The 14,527-nt window shown below is 42.6% G+C and overlaps 2 protein-coding genes and 1 non-coding gene across 5 annotated transcripts in view; 1 reads left to right on the top strand and 2 right to left on the bottom strand.

Annotated features, from left to right (window-relative positions):
* Positions 1–543: 543 nt before the first annotated feature.
* trnaq-cug lies at positions 544–615 on the bottom strand. Its single transcript has one exon. It is a non-coding gene; the product is annotated as a tRNA-Gln (tRNA).
* Positions 616–1,632: 1,017 nt separating this feature from the next.
* Positions 1,633–7,786, top strand: rab11a (RAB11a, member RAS oncogene family). Its single transcript, XM_027027837.2, has 5 exons — positions 1,633–1,787; positions 3,860–4,055; positions 4,331–4,524; positions 4,735–4,815; positions 5,430–7,786. The coding sequence occupies exons 1-5, from the start codon at positions 1,748–1,750 to the stop codon at positions 5,564–5,566; spliced, it is 648 nt and encodes a 215-aa protein (XP_026883638.1). The 5' UTR covers positions 1,633–1,747; the 3' UTR covers positions 5,567–7,786.
* Positions 6,453–14,527, bottom strand: part of megf11 (multiple EGF-like-domains 11) — a 98,263-nt gene continuing 90,188 nt past the window's right edge. For all 3 annotated transcript variants that reach the window (XM_027027826.2, XM_035524987.1, XM_035524988.1), the window contains 5 exons: positions 13,838–13,956; positions 13,284–13,338; positions 11,659–11,718; positions 10,381–10,599; positions 6,453–10,148 (listed from right to left, as the gene is read on the bottom strand). In XM_027027826.2, coding sequence (XP_026883627.2) covers positions 9,973–10,148; positions 10,381–10,599; positions 11,659–11,718; positions 13,284–13,338; positions 13,838–13,956 — 629 coding nt within the window. In that variant the 3' untranslated portion in view covers positions 6,453–9,972. The remainder of the gene's footprint in view (positions 10,149–10,380; positions 10,600–11,658; positions 11,719–13,283; positions 13,339–13,837; positions 13,957–14,527) is intronic.

Below are 14,527 nucleotides of genomic sequence, written 5' to 3'. Positions count from 1 at the left end.
GATAGTTGCTGATTTGCCCGATTATACATAAAACGATGTTACACGATTCTATGATGGGATATTATTGATTTGTTATTTGTGCATTCTTCATTATTTAAGGCTGTGGGAGACAACATTTCAAATGTTTCATTTTTCGAAATCAAGGAATACATCACTGCATATGATAGGTAATCATATATCTAAGAAAATGTAGAAACAGAAACTGCGAATACTTTAAACAATGTGGAATGTCGCTGAAAATCTAGCTGCCCTGAATCTTCTCGTAAATTAGCAAAATGCTGCCCCCATGTGGTCAGTCATAGACATTGTGAGCTGGAGCAGTGCGCGACAAGGTATGGTAGGACAGGGCAGTAATTTCTACGTCAAGGGGCATCTAAAACAGGTACCAGATGCCAGTTGAATATATTATTTTGGGTTCTCTATGTTCTACCAAATTCATGCATTTAATCGAAATTTTTGTACATCCCTCTAACTAAGAGTTTGTGCAGTAAATGCCGTGTATGATTGTCTTTTCTATCGACCCTACAATGAAAATCTTAATGTAGGTTCCACCGAGATTTGAACTCGGATCGCTGGATTCAGAGTCCAGAGTGCTAACCATTACACCATGGAACCATATGAAAACAAATGGGCCACATAATAAACACTAATTGTATATTTTTATATTTTAACCAATTAAACCGGAAGTATATTATATTCAAAAATAAAAGACCAATATCAATAGCGAATACTACTTTATGCTAACCCGTGTGTGAAAGCACTTAATTGTTTGTAACTTTAAACCGGAGAAGTAAAACAAACAAACAAACAAACAACAACGGCTAATAATATGATAGCTTTATAGTTGCTTAAATTATAACTGTTAGTAGAAATGAAACATATTATGATCGTTAGTAGAAATAAAAGCATGAGCAATGCAAATACAAATGGACGAAATAGAATGCAGTGTATGGTCAAATAATAAAAAAGCAAAACTTTTAAGGGTCATTTTCAAATGGCCAAACATCAACATCAATGCACTGCTCAGCCAGCACTTAGCATGTCTCTGATGTTGAGGGGTGGGCGTTGCTTGTAGTGTTTCTTGTTTGTTTCTTGTTCTATTTCAGTTCGGTTTGGGGAAACCGTTTTTCCCCCTCCAGTTTTCGGGCTCATGTTTTCTCAGATGTCATTGTAATAGTTTATGTAATACTTGGACAGCAACATTCATCTCATACATTCACTCTGGTTTAGACACTCCAAAAAAGAAAGCGCATATTTTGAGCGGCCCGCTTAAAACCGTATTCAGACTCGAATATGTGGTACGTGTTGTCTAACGGGTTTAATAAGCCCGTGAAGTCAACGGGCAAATTATACACTAATTCAGCATGCATTTTTGGCAGACATGTCCCAAAGCTATATTTGATTTCATCGATGGTTGGATGGTAAATATGAGTATAAATGAAAATATAATGCTTACAATTTAAGATTCTTGTTCAATTCTTCAATAAGAAACACGAAAGGAAGAATGTTAAACCTCTGCACAAACTCTCGCCGTGGCTAGCTATTGCTTTGAGACACTTTTATTTTGAAATCGCAGCGTTTTGGACGTTTTGCGCGAAGCTTGCTCGCGTGCTAGCCAGGGTAGCTGCCATGGCTACCGTTTAACCGCACAGCTGAACTGCAGTGCAGCAGCGGAGAGCGTATCGCTGGCTGTGTCAACTTTAGCTTGCCTGTTTACCACAGTTTAGCAGCCTTTGTTTTGCTCAAGATGGGAACAAGAGACGATGAATATGACTACTTGTTTAAAGGTAAATAACATTTTCAACCCTCTGAAGTTTATAGTTAATCGAACCATTTAGCAAGCAGTCGTTATTGATATTTTTCCTGTTGTTAGCTATTCTAGCTAACTAGCTAAGATACAGTTTGGCTAGCGAGGCAAATAGCATACTAGCTAACCTAGGCAGTTTTGGGTGTTAGCTTTATAACATTTTTTGGCATCACTAAGCACCCTTACTGTTTAAAACATTAGCTTACTAGGTTGGAACAAATATTAACCCTGACTATAAAACAGTCCCTTTCACGATAATGGTGTACTTTGTGATTTATAGGCTAGCCAGTTGTATTTACTAGCGGCTCGAACCCACTTAAGTCCTAGCGTTAGCTCAGTTAGTATAGCCAGCTAGCCAGAAACTCCAGAGATGCAGTGAGAACACATAATTTGGGATTTGAACTGCATCCAAATATTGTCTGGAGCACCACACCTTAAAAATCATTTTTGAGCGAGGCAGCTAAGGCTGTTCATATACAGATTATACAGATTTTACTCATTGCCGCAAGTGGAAATGCGGAAACTGTCCTAGTTTTCACTGACCCGTCTTCTAAGTTACTAGTTAGCTAGCTAGCTAACCTAAATGTGATACGCTGCTCTCTCTTCGTCTCATAAAGCGGTTGATCAGAAATATAGCTAGCTAGCTAACACTATGGCATTGCCCTACCAGCTAGCTAACGTTAGCTATCAAGCTAATCGTCATTACGATAGCTTAGCTAACCTAAAGTAGTTGTGTCCCACTTGGCTAAGATAGCCGACGTTTCAGTGACTTGGTAGTTATCTAGCTAGCTACTTGCTAATTCTGTAGCGTAGCGTAGCTAGCTAGCTATTAATGTTCACTACTTGCAGTCTTTGTTCATAACTAACATAACGATAGCAAAAACGATAGCTAGTGGCAGTTTAACGTGTAAACATTCAACGTTATTTAACCGTGTACAAAAAAATCAGATGTATGTAAAATCCCATACATAAAGAGCTGGCTCTTAAGATGTTTTACGTAACGTTAACATTAAAGTAACATTAATCTGGTTAAATCCTAGGGTTAGGTTTTTGTACGGTGGCTGTTGTTTTCTCTTATTCAGATGTTCTAGATACATGGCTAACGATCTGATATTTCTATCCCTTTGGAGGACACCGGGATGTGTGCATTTGTTGTTTGACTGTCTAGGCCTACACTCGTACCTCACAACAAGAAACAATAGAACAACCGATAAGTGTACACTAGTGATGGTTGCCGCACACAATTTGGTAGCTTTCCTTCAATTCGTCGTTATTGGTCTGTTTCTGATTACATGGCTGCTAGCTCATTTTTTTGGTGGCTGTGTAAAAAACCAACACTGGAATATATACTGGAACATGGCAAAAAAGTGTGCATTCAATGAATGGGGTAAAATGACTGACATAATGTGCCCGAAAAAGTTAGAGTACAGATACAAAGCAGGCATTTCTAATTAAATGAGTGATGAGTGTCTCAGTTAGGGTGGAGGTAGTGGTGTATTTAGCCACCAAACTTTGTGTAAGAGGTTTGTATGGTGCATGTGTGGTATACATGCACCTGACATTCAGTAATTTGCATCTTTTAGAGTGTCTGTCTTCTGTGGTTGCTTCTAAGTATAACCTTGATTCAAAAAAACAAAGTGGTTGGGGCCTCTAGAGGGCTTTCAGCTTCTGTGGTATCACACTTTGGAGAAAAGGCCTGATGACCACACTGTGCTAGCGCTTACATTTATCTGAGGTTTTTATCCAAAGTGACTTACAGTTATGTATGAGTACAGCTTGTGCAGTTGAGGGTTAAGGGCCTTGGTCAGAGTTCCAACACTGGCGACTTGCCGGTGGTGGGACCTGAACTGGTAACCTTCTGATTACTAGTCAGTTACCTTAACCAGTGAGCTACCCTGTACCTAGTGCTGACTTATGAATATAAATAGCTTGCACCATCCTCAACTGTGCACCAAATCTTAATGTAGCTGGTAAAAAAACATTTAGTTGGAGTGATTACAATGCCAGCCTTTTGTGGTCTTGCTGTAAGAACTCCTTTGTTTTGTTTTGAAGTGGTCCTGATCGGAGACTCTGGTGTCGGGAAGAGTAACCTTCTGTCCCGTTTCACCCGGAACGAGTTCAACCTGGAGAGCAAAAGTACCATTGGAGTGGAGTTTGCTACTCGCAGCATTCAGGTGGATGGCAAGACTGTGAAAGCCCAAATATGGGACACGGCTGGGCAGGAGCGCTACAGAGCCATTACCTCAGCGTAAGACGCTCCCTGCCACTCACACAGTACTCAGCATAGCGCTGTTTGGTGTATATCCTAAATTTCCCCTTATCTCCTTACCGATGCCTTTTCACACTAAGTTTAGTGGATACACTTAGAACATATTTGATATTACACTTAGTACACTTACTACACACTTGGTAGATACTGCACACTGATATATACTACTAGATTAGTGTATATGCACACTGAATGCCTTTGAAATCGGTATATTGTCTGCCGTCTGTCTGATGGCTCTCCGTTTTGGATTGTAGGTACTACCGTGGTGCTGTGGGGGCTCTGCTGGTGTACGACATTGCTAAGCACCTGACCTATGAGAATGTGGAGCGCTGGCTGAAGGAGCTGAGAGACCATGCAGACAGCAACATTGTCATCATGCTGGTCGGCAACAAAAGCGACCTGCGGCACTTGCGGGCAGTGCCGACTGATGAGGCGCGTGCCTTCGCAGGTCAGAGGCATGCTTGGCACCAGACCCGGAGCTCCTCACGAAGTGCTGAATTCTTTCCTTTGTGGCTTTATGATGTCACTACTTTTATTTTTTTAAATGTGGTAAAGTGATGGTGAAGGCTTAAAAAAGACAGGCTTGTGTTAGTTTGGGACTAGACAGCAATGGCCTTGAGATGCTATCTTAATGAATGAATGTCACTTGTGTCTGCAGAAAAGAATGGGCTATCTTTCCTTGAGACATCGGCTCTGGATTCCACTAACGTGGAGACAGCCTTTCAGACCATCCTGACTGGTGAGTGGACTCCCCCTCAGGAACTGAGGAAGGTGCTGACATGTCCATTTGGTCCCTTATCTGTCGTGTCAGGTTATGGCTCGATCCTCTTTATCCAAAAGTGAAGGGTAAACAAAACAAGTAAAAACAAATAAAAGTAGATGGGCAAATTGCATGCTGATAAGCTTGAGAGAGCATGTGTATGTATGAGTGTGAGTGAGTAACTTTTGGCTAAAGGCCATATCCTTATGAATGGCTAATCAAAGCCTGGCCTTGCTGGGGTAGGTCCACCGAGTTCCCCTGGCTCTACGTGACTGTAATAAAAAGCTTCCTGGCTCTGATGCTGCTCTGTTACTGAGTGTAGCTTTATGTTGTTTCTTCAAAATAAACTCGAAAGAGAACGCTTTAAAGGGCATAAAATATAGCATAGTAATTCGAATACCTCTGGTCTCCTGTAAGGGTGAGAGAAAGCCACAATGAGTCAAAATCCTGCATTTATTAAACACTCAGAAGAAGAATGCTGGTCTTGGCATAGTGATCGAAGAACAGTGCTGGTGTTCTGAGTGGCATAACAAATGACCTCCAGCTCCTGGTAAGGAAAACAAGCTGTGATCTTATATCACCTCATTCCACAGAAATCTACCGCATCGTGTCCCAGAAGCAGATGTCAGACCGCCGGGACAATGACATGTCACCTAGCAACAACGTGGTCTCCATCCAGGTCCCGCCCACTGAGAATAAACCAAAGATGCAGTGTTGCCAGAGCATCTAGCCCCATCCTCTTCCCCCAGCCCACCTGCAGAAGCCCCCCCCCCCCCCATCCCCAGCCATTTCTTAAAGACTGCTTTGGTTCCGAGACACAGCTGCATGCCCGGCCTTGAGCACAGAAGCTGTGTTTCTAAACCTCAGATCTCAAAAGGGTCACCACCTGCACTCTGGACTCAGCTTGAGGTTGTTTTTTGTTTTCCCCTTTTTTGTAGAATTTCTTTTCCTTTTTTTTTTTTTTTTTTCTTTTTCTTTCTTTTTTTTTTTTTTTTTTTGCACTGTGGTAGGCTTTTATATTGCAGATCTCTAATCAGTCATGCTGAACTTCACAGAAATGTCTTAATATATGATTTCATTTGCAAAAGGTGTTTGGTTCACTATGGTCTATGTCTTGTGTGGCCACCTCTTGTTTGTGGCTGTGACAGGACTATAGACCTGCAGTGCTGGAGGTGTTACTGTATCATAGTGTTGTGATGTAGAGAGGTAGGATTATCTCTAATAGATGGCGTTAGATTAGCATTAGGTGCCAGAGACCACTAATTTCCCTACTTTTGGCTATGACTGCATACTTCACTTCGCATGTAAACTTAAATGCCGTCTAAAGAACACTTTTGTCACATATTTTGACATTGGCTGTAAGCGGGTGGGGCGGGTGTGTGAAACAACAGTCACCTTGACACTAGTGATTCCTGGTCCATTCCTAAAGATGAATATGCTTGCATGCTTTATACCACTGTTTGCTTTTTGTTGTGTGCTGAAGGACAAGCAGCCCCATAACTCTGGTATATGGGGGGCATCTTGGACATCAGTCAGCACCTGCTGCCTCCAACACCCATCCTGTGCTTCTCCGGTAGAGTAGTGGGTTTAGTGCCTTTCCCAATGGAACATCACATGGGGATGCCTCAAGTTTGGTCCCTTTTGGGGGTGGGGGGTGTTACGACTTTGCAGTGAGGCCTTTATCACGAGTCCCCATTGTGCTGTGGTAGTGGCATTCATTCTGTCCATCATGACTACTCCCTTTCTCTGGACACTTTCTGCCCTTTCATGTGAACTCCGTTCTGTGCAAGTAATACGTTTCATGTTGTAGCCAGGTAAAATAGCCAGAGTAAATGTGTGGGGAAACGATGACTGATGTCAAAATTTAGATTAAGCAGATTTATGCACAAAAAGGTGTTTGAATGTCTTGAAATTTTACTTTGATGCCTGTAAATATAGGCCCAGATTTATTTGACAGCATTCTGAACACACTAGATAGTTAACTGTGTCATAAGTTTAGATAGAGAGTCTTACACAGTCCACCTGTCTTAGACTCGAGACTGTTGCTCATGGCATCACCACAGCAACTCTCCCCGAAAGTAGTGCACTCATTAGAGAAGCTAAAGAGGGACTAATGCTGCTTAACACCACACACAGTACTTATCTAGCACCTGCAGTACATAATGTATGACTGAGAATGGAGCTTTTCTGTGTCTTTGCACCAAATACAATATTTCTTTCCTTGACTAACCCACACTACAGCTAATTCTTTACACCATTAACAAGTATTTATTCTGTAGTAGCCAACTGATTTGTTAGCTTATTATTGTGCCCATTATGTAAGAAACTTGAAATTGTAGACTGCAAGGTCTATGGAAAATTATCAAAATAAATGTATAAGAATAAGGATGTATAATGTATTGTAGCCCAGTATAATCTTGTTGTGATTAGACATTCCTGTGCTTCAGTTGATGTGGGAATGACCACATGCTGCAAGGGTTTTGTGCATCATGGCTGTCTAAGGAGTAGTGGTGTTTGTGAAATATAAATGATTGTGAGGACTGGAAATGTAACTCATAGTATATCACAGTGGCACCAAATGACCTCAGAGATACTCGAGAACATCAGCTACTCAGCCTTCATCCCTAAAGAGGTCATCACAGAAGGTCACATGTAACTGCTACTCATCTGAGGGAGCAGGTCTGTAATCAGACACTAAGTGGTAGCTCTTCAGGGTTAGGGGTGGGAAAGTTGTTCCCAGGGCAGCAGTGGCTGACGTAATAATACAGAATCAGAACGAATACTGTGGACTGCCAGTCTAAATGTATAGGTGTAAGCCTTTTGTCTGATGTTCAGAAAACTGCGCCTGGCTCAGAACTGGCTCCTTATAGCCATAGCAACATGGATGTAAAGAAGGAGCCACACTGTGCACATATAAAGTCGGGTGCTCTGTCTTTGTGCATTCTGTGTCTGTATTGTGGGCTTTTTTCCACACTAGCCCTAGTGACCCTCAATCTGACTTGGACTGAATGGTGGAGGCACAATAGGCAGTGCCAATGATGTGTAGGTACAGATGGCACGGCTGCATCCAGCCTACACAGAGCTGGTGTGTACTGGTGTGAATATAGATGTTCTATTAGTTATCTTTCACATATTGCCTCAAGAACATTTTTTGTTGTCTGCGCTGTAATGTGATTGATTTTTTTTTTTTTAAATTATGATTATACTATTACTCTATCCACTGTAATTCCAATTTCAAAGTGCAAAATAAAAATGATTACACAATACAGTAAATTTGTGATAAATGTATTCAAAGTTCTTATTTCAGACTTCAGTTTAAATACTATGTCCCTTCTTAACAGAAAAAAAACCGGCCAGAATTGGTTAATTCCTTCAGGAGAGAAGTAGTTAATCTGGTTCTATGCTGGGGGTGGGGGGGGGGGGTGTAACCTGGGAAACAGGGAAACAGGAAGTTCACAAATGGACCCTATGTCATGAGGCCTAAATGTCAAATAAGACTCGTAAGCTTTATTTTGAATTTTGTAAGAAAACATCAAGCAGCATTTGGATGAAACAAAGATGAAATCAGTGTTGTGACAAACAGTCTGCGTGGGCGTAATGTAAGCACCCTGCCCCGTTGTAGCGGTGCAGGCCAGCACCTCTGCTATCCCTGTGTGATTGTCAGTATGTTATTGCTTTAGTGAGGGGTATGCAACCACATATAGAACTTCAGAATTCAACTGTAAAACGTATTGAACATGTCTAAGATATGTAGGTGGTCTTTGCCCATTGTGATGCGTTTACTTGACATAAAAGCTAACTTACGTTATATATTTTAAATATCGATAGTGTGCACAAAGGGCACAATGACATGAAAATAATTAAACTTCACTTGCTGTCATAATTTGCTCATGCTAGACTTTTTTTGTTTCGACTTTACATTAGAAAGAAAATTAAAACCATCACTTGTGCAAATAAATTACAAATAAATACACCATAAATACTAAAATGCCTTTTTCAAGACCCACCATTGGTATTTTCAAGAATATACATAGACAACTAAAATGGCAAAAGATGTATGCAAAAAAACTCCAAGAAAAAAGTAAAAAAAACCAACCTTGTAACACTATAGTTTAAGGGCTTTTTACATAGTCACATGACAAACATCACTCTGGCTCACTATGCCCATAAAAAATGAATGCACGTGTAACACACCAGGTTGATATAGACTAGTTCCATTAGTGACATTGCTTAGGTTATATCAAGCTGCCATTGTTTTTTTAACCTTTCTATAATCAGTTGTGGAACATGGTTCAAAGCCTTGTTGTCAAGTCTCTTATACCATAGTGTTATCCAAAAATCAATGTTCTCAAAAACTCATTTTTGGTTATTGTTTTTTTTCTTTTTCTTACAATAAGAACTACTTCTTACTAATTACCATGCTTTGACACTAAGGCCTTGGGGTCCTTTTAAACTAACGAATACTCAGCTAAGGTTACCAGACTGCATCTATGGGCGACAGTTTCCTCTTGGTTCCAAATAAGATGGACTGGGTCGGCCACTGCCGGGTTGAAAGAACAGGTGATGCCACTGTCTCCCAATGTAAGGAATCGGAACCATCTGTGAGGGTATCACCGACACCAGGCGCATGGGACACTCCCACAGACGTTCCCCCGTGGCTACAGAAGATTTTCATGTTTGGATACTGATCAACACCAGACCACCCTGCTAGCCCCACGATACTCTTCAATACACACAGCACATTACAGAAAATTCCATGGATTTGTTGTTTCTTCCCTCTTCTTGGTTCGGTCTGTAGACAAAATAAAATCATCCAGGGAATGGAATGGAGAAAAGAGAGAAATCAATAGGTGCTAGTTTATTTGGAATCTTCTTTACAATCAGCCTCCCCACCAAGAAGTCAGTGTAAACGCACACACACACGAGGGGGACACGTAGCACAATCTTGTTTCACTAATTTAATGTCCGGCATTTCCAGCCTTTACATCAATATTTTGATTCATTTGTGTATGTGTGTCTGTATGCGTGTGAAAGAGAGAGCGAGACAAGGATTGCTGATATGATAAAAAATAGTGAGATGACGTTGCACAGTCAGGTGGTGGTCATCGTGTGCTCTGGAGGTAGGCTGGGTGGGCTCTACAGCAGGGAGCTGGGGGTGCTTTCTGCACCTGGCGGGGCGTGTGTGGGACTGTGTCGCATGGGCAGGATGTCATAGTGGCTGGGAATGTGGCTGATCCGGGGGAGGTCATATGGGTTCTGGGAGAAGCCCGCTGCCAGGCCGTTGGGTCCCTGCAGAACGCTCACTGTGGGCTCTGACAGAGTTACAGGAAAGAGAATGTGCTGGTTGAAGGTCTTCCAGTATAAACAGTATAGTATACTCTGATACATATTATTATACATACATTCTACATCAGGTATTCTTTCAAAGTATTATTTTTAACCTTCATCCCTTCATTGTGGAGAATGCAAATCGAATCCAGTTTTTGAAACACCAAACTCAAATGGAGTTTCCCCTCTGCTCTCCCTGTATCCCATCTAACTTACCCGCATCATAGACATTCCTGCTCACAGAGGAGAGGCTAGTATTAGCAGCACTGGGTGCAGGGCAGAAGGCCAGCTCCCTGTGTGATGGAGACTTCATCTCCACGTAGCTGCTCTCCGTGTGCTTGCAGGCCAGGACCGGAGGGTCGCGGATGGTGGCGTACGGGTTCTCGCTGTTGAGGGAGCCAGAGCTGGTGCTACACATGGACGTCTTGATGTAGTCTGCAAGGGAATGTGCAATAAAGGGATTATTACACACATGCACATCCTGTACAGAACGACAAGAAGCTGAGGAAAATGTCTAACAGAATTCATGAACCCCTGAGTGAATTTTGTTAAGCCAATGCCATGAGCTAGACTGAGAGTATTGGAGTGAGCAGAGCTTCTTGCTGTGGTCCTCGGGAACCCCCAGCTATTTCCTTTTTCCAAGCTCGCAAAGCACCATAGGCAGCTCTGCAGGCATTAATGACCTGGTTCAGGTATATGAACTGCTGGACCAGAACAAAGACCTGGACTGGCTGGGGCTCCCTGTGGACTGGACCAGGGCACATCTGAACTACTGGGCTGTGTTGTACTTTATAAACTCTCCAGGAAAGACCCCTTCGAATACAGGGCAGGGCATGCTCCCTGTCTCTGGGATGGATAAAGTGCAGAGCAGGGGAACAGAAGCATGTGCATTTACACTTATTTCTCCAGAGCTGGGGACACATATGCATTATAAAAGTCAGCATGCAGGGGCTAACGAATTCAGCAGACAGATTTATAGTGGCGACGTGATATTTATACACGTGTGCCAGTTCAAAATGATCATTGCTGGTGCAGCAGGCAGTGGTCTTTTGGGGGTCACGAGCCAAACTTTTGAATGCTGTTCCAGTAATCCAAGCTTATCCAGTCGAACCCACTGCAGTTCCTTTTGTCAGCCTGTTTACATCAGCCGAGAGCCAAACACTGGACCTGGGAGATCAATTTACGGGGGCGGGAGAGAGAGCTCCAGTGTGTTTGTGTCTAGAGAGCAAGGCTGAGGTGAGGGCAGGGATCACATTAATCACCGGCAGAGAGCCCACACAGACAGAGAAGCCGAAAGTCTCCGGCCCTTAAGTGGACGCTGTGGGCGGTCAGAATGTAGAGTGCTCCTCGTGTATCTGACCACCACAAAGACCCAGCAGCACAAAGGAGGAGGATGTACTCTATAGCTTGGTGTTTTCCTGTTGGGTGGTAAGGATAGGAAAACAGCATGGATCACAGCATGTGCACATAGTCAGGATATTAAGAGGTCATTACCTTTAGCCTTTCGCGTGGTTTTGCAGTCCTGCATTGTCAATGTGTCCTCTCGTACCACGCCTGATCGGTTGAAGCACACATGCACGAGCAAATATTTGTATAATTAGTGTAAAAGAAACAACTTAATACTGAAGTGAAACCCTTTCTAAGTTAACTGGAAGAGATGATCCAATCCCATGCAATTGATGGGAAAATAATGAGAGTAAGGAACCTGAAGGTCTTCAGGGAGAGCGCTAGAATCAGCATGCTGCTGACAGAATGGACGTGTCTGCAGTGTCCAGTGTTTCACAGCTAAGCAAAACGTAATAGGCAGGTCAAGCTAAACTAGTATAAGGAGTTGACATTTAAGAGAGATTCTGGTGTAAGCAAACAGTAGTATTTATATCTGTGGCAAAAGTTTATGCATATACACTTAGCCAGAGATTATATATATAATCTCTGGCTAAGTGTATATGCATAAAATATATAAATATATATTAAAACACACTCTTTAACGTTTAGTACTCTTAATCTTTAATGACCATCCATGTACAAATAATTTCTAGTCTTTCAGGGTAATGTTAAGAATGTACTTCACTGCACTTAATATTAACTGGACTTTTCTTCTGATAAAGCAATATTTGCATTATGTCTTGCTTTCACAGTAAATGGACTCTGTGGAAACATGATACCAAACTGGTTATCAGCCATCTGCACAATGTTTAAGTGCCCTTTGTCATCCTTTATTCAGCTCGGTTCACACTTAGCGAAATACACAATTACAATATAAAAAGAAAATTATGGAAGACGTACTTCATATACTTCTCTGTGGGTGAATACACACCTCAGAAAAATAGGGCAGAGTAGAGAACATTCTGATTTGGAAAACTAAACAAAATTCACAGGCAGAAGGGTAAATTAATTACATTTCACAACAAAGTTCCCTTTGAATTCTATCATATTTCCTTTTAGGTCACGGAACCGGTGAGGCAGAGTGTATGTGGTGATTCACTGCAGTCAGACAAACTGACTTTCTTCCTGTTTGAGCATGTGTTCTCAGGTCGTGTAATCTTACTTCCTCTGTGGGCTGTGTGCCGGGGCTAATGGAAGTATCCAACCCCGAGCCCCTTCTGCCCCCCCCCCCCCCCCCCCGCGCTTCGTGTGTGTTACGGCAGCCTTATCACCCAGCGCGCACTCGGACATAATGGGGTGAGGAGCCTCGGGAGGAGGGGCAAAGCTCTAATGAGCTCCCTTCTCCTCAGCCCCCAGTGACCCTGGGTAATGTAGGCAGGGCTTTTTGTCAGTGTGTTCACTTGAAGGCACCTATAGTGAGGCCCTATTAAAACCACAGCATGGGAGACCACATCGCCAGCGTCGGAAGCTTCTGTTAGTGCAAACATTCCGACTGGAAGCCGGGCAGCCTTCGTGCTGTGTCCGTGGTGCTTGGAGCACAGCAAGCCCACACAGCCAGATGGAAAACTCATTTCATTCTTCAGGACATTTCTGTCCGGTTCGTGATTGCAATGGGATGGATGTTGCGGTTTCAAAGTAAAATGGCAACACACGTTATTTGCTTTGAGCTTATGTGAGCGCTTCCGCTACACTCTCACGTAGTATTGAAAGCAGGATGGGTGGGACGCACTGACCGAGCTCATTCAGATTGCAGTAGGCTCTCCATTCTGAGCTGTTCCTGTCTCCTTTCTGTGAGAAACAAAGGGGAAAAAACAATTTAATTACTTTCAAGGTTTGTTTTGTTAACTCTGTGAAAAGGTCACGGGTAACTGAAGTGGTTGCTGCCGAGTGTTTGTTTGTGTGCGCGTGTGTGTGTGTGTATATGTGTGCACATGTTAGTGTATGTGAGTGGATGTGTGTATGTGAGTGTGAGTATGTGCGTGTATATTTCTGTGTATGTGTATATGTGCATGTATATATATATATATATATATATGTATATATGTGTGTGTGTGTGTGTGTGTGTGTCTATATGCATGTTTGTGTGAATATGCATGTATGTGAGTGTATATGTGTGTGTATGTGTGTATGAGAGTATATGAGTGTTTGTGCATGTATGTGAGTTTGTGTGTGAGTGTGTGTGTGTGAGTGTGTGTGAGTGTGTGTGTGTGTGTGTGTGTGTGTGTGTGTGTGTGTGTGTGTGTGTGTGTGTGTGTGTGTGTGTGTGTGTGTGTGTGCGCATGCTTGCCTTCAGAGTGAGTGTGCTGTCCAGGTTGCTGGTGCTAGATGTGGCTCCGCTGCACTGGGCCACAGTGTGGTAGCTAGGATTGGAGAAGCACTGCCCACTGTTGCTGCTCTGAGACGTGTCTGACAGAAAGATCAGGCCCACAATGACTAACCCAACACCAAAGACAAGCTCAGGTTCTGAAAGCTTCTCGAGCCTTGATTTTGTGCACATGCTCACATACACTCACACACTGACACACACTCACGCTTACACAAACACACACACGCAAATTAAAAAATGATTATAAAATGAAGTTGAGTTAACTATAAAATAAAAAAATAGCTAGACAGATAGAACAAATTCTTGGGAAGGGCTGTACATGAGATGTCCACCTCTGCCAAAAACAAGCATTCACACAGAAGCATCGGATTTATATAAAAAAAACTTGCTAATCTGGGGTCTGGGGATAAAATGCCACTCTTTCAAAATGCAAAATTCCAATCTTGCAGCAACCACAAAGTCTGACTGATGCACAGGACGATGAACCTGCTGCCACAGCATCAGAGAGAGAGAGAGAGAGAGAGAGAGAGACCCTGACAACCCTTCCACACAATGGAGGCAGCGTCCCGAGGCTAGCGAGACTTCACAGCAACATCCAGAGACGTGCAACACTCAGTCTAGCTAATGATCAAAGCAGGCAAAGTAAGGCAC

The sequence above is a fragment of the Electrophorus electricus genome, chromosome 4 (genome assembly GCF_013358815.1).
Source record: "Electrophorus electricus isolate fEleEle1 chromosome 4, fEleEle1.pri, whole genome shotgun sequence".
Lineage (NCBI taxonomy): Eukaryota > Metazoa > Chordata > Actinopteri > Gymnotiformes > Gymnotidae > Electrophorus > Electrophorus electricus.
The sequence above is the reverse complement of the archived record's forward strand: the minus strand, read 5'-3'. Positions and strand labels throughout refer to the sequence as shown.

Coding starts and splice junctions, on each gene's coding strand:
- rab11a (XM_027027837.2), top strand. CDS start 1,748: ATGGGAACAAGAGACGATGAATATGACTACTTGTTTAAAG. Junction 1,788..3,859: donor ATATGACTACTTGTTTAAAG/GTAAATAACATT, acceptor TTTGTTTTGAAG/TGGTCCTGATCGGAGACTCT. Junction 4,816..5,429: donor CTTTCAGACCATCCTGACTG/GTGAGTGGACTC, acceptor CTCATTCCACAG/AAATCTACCGCATCGTGTCC.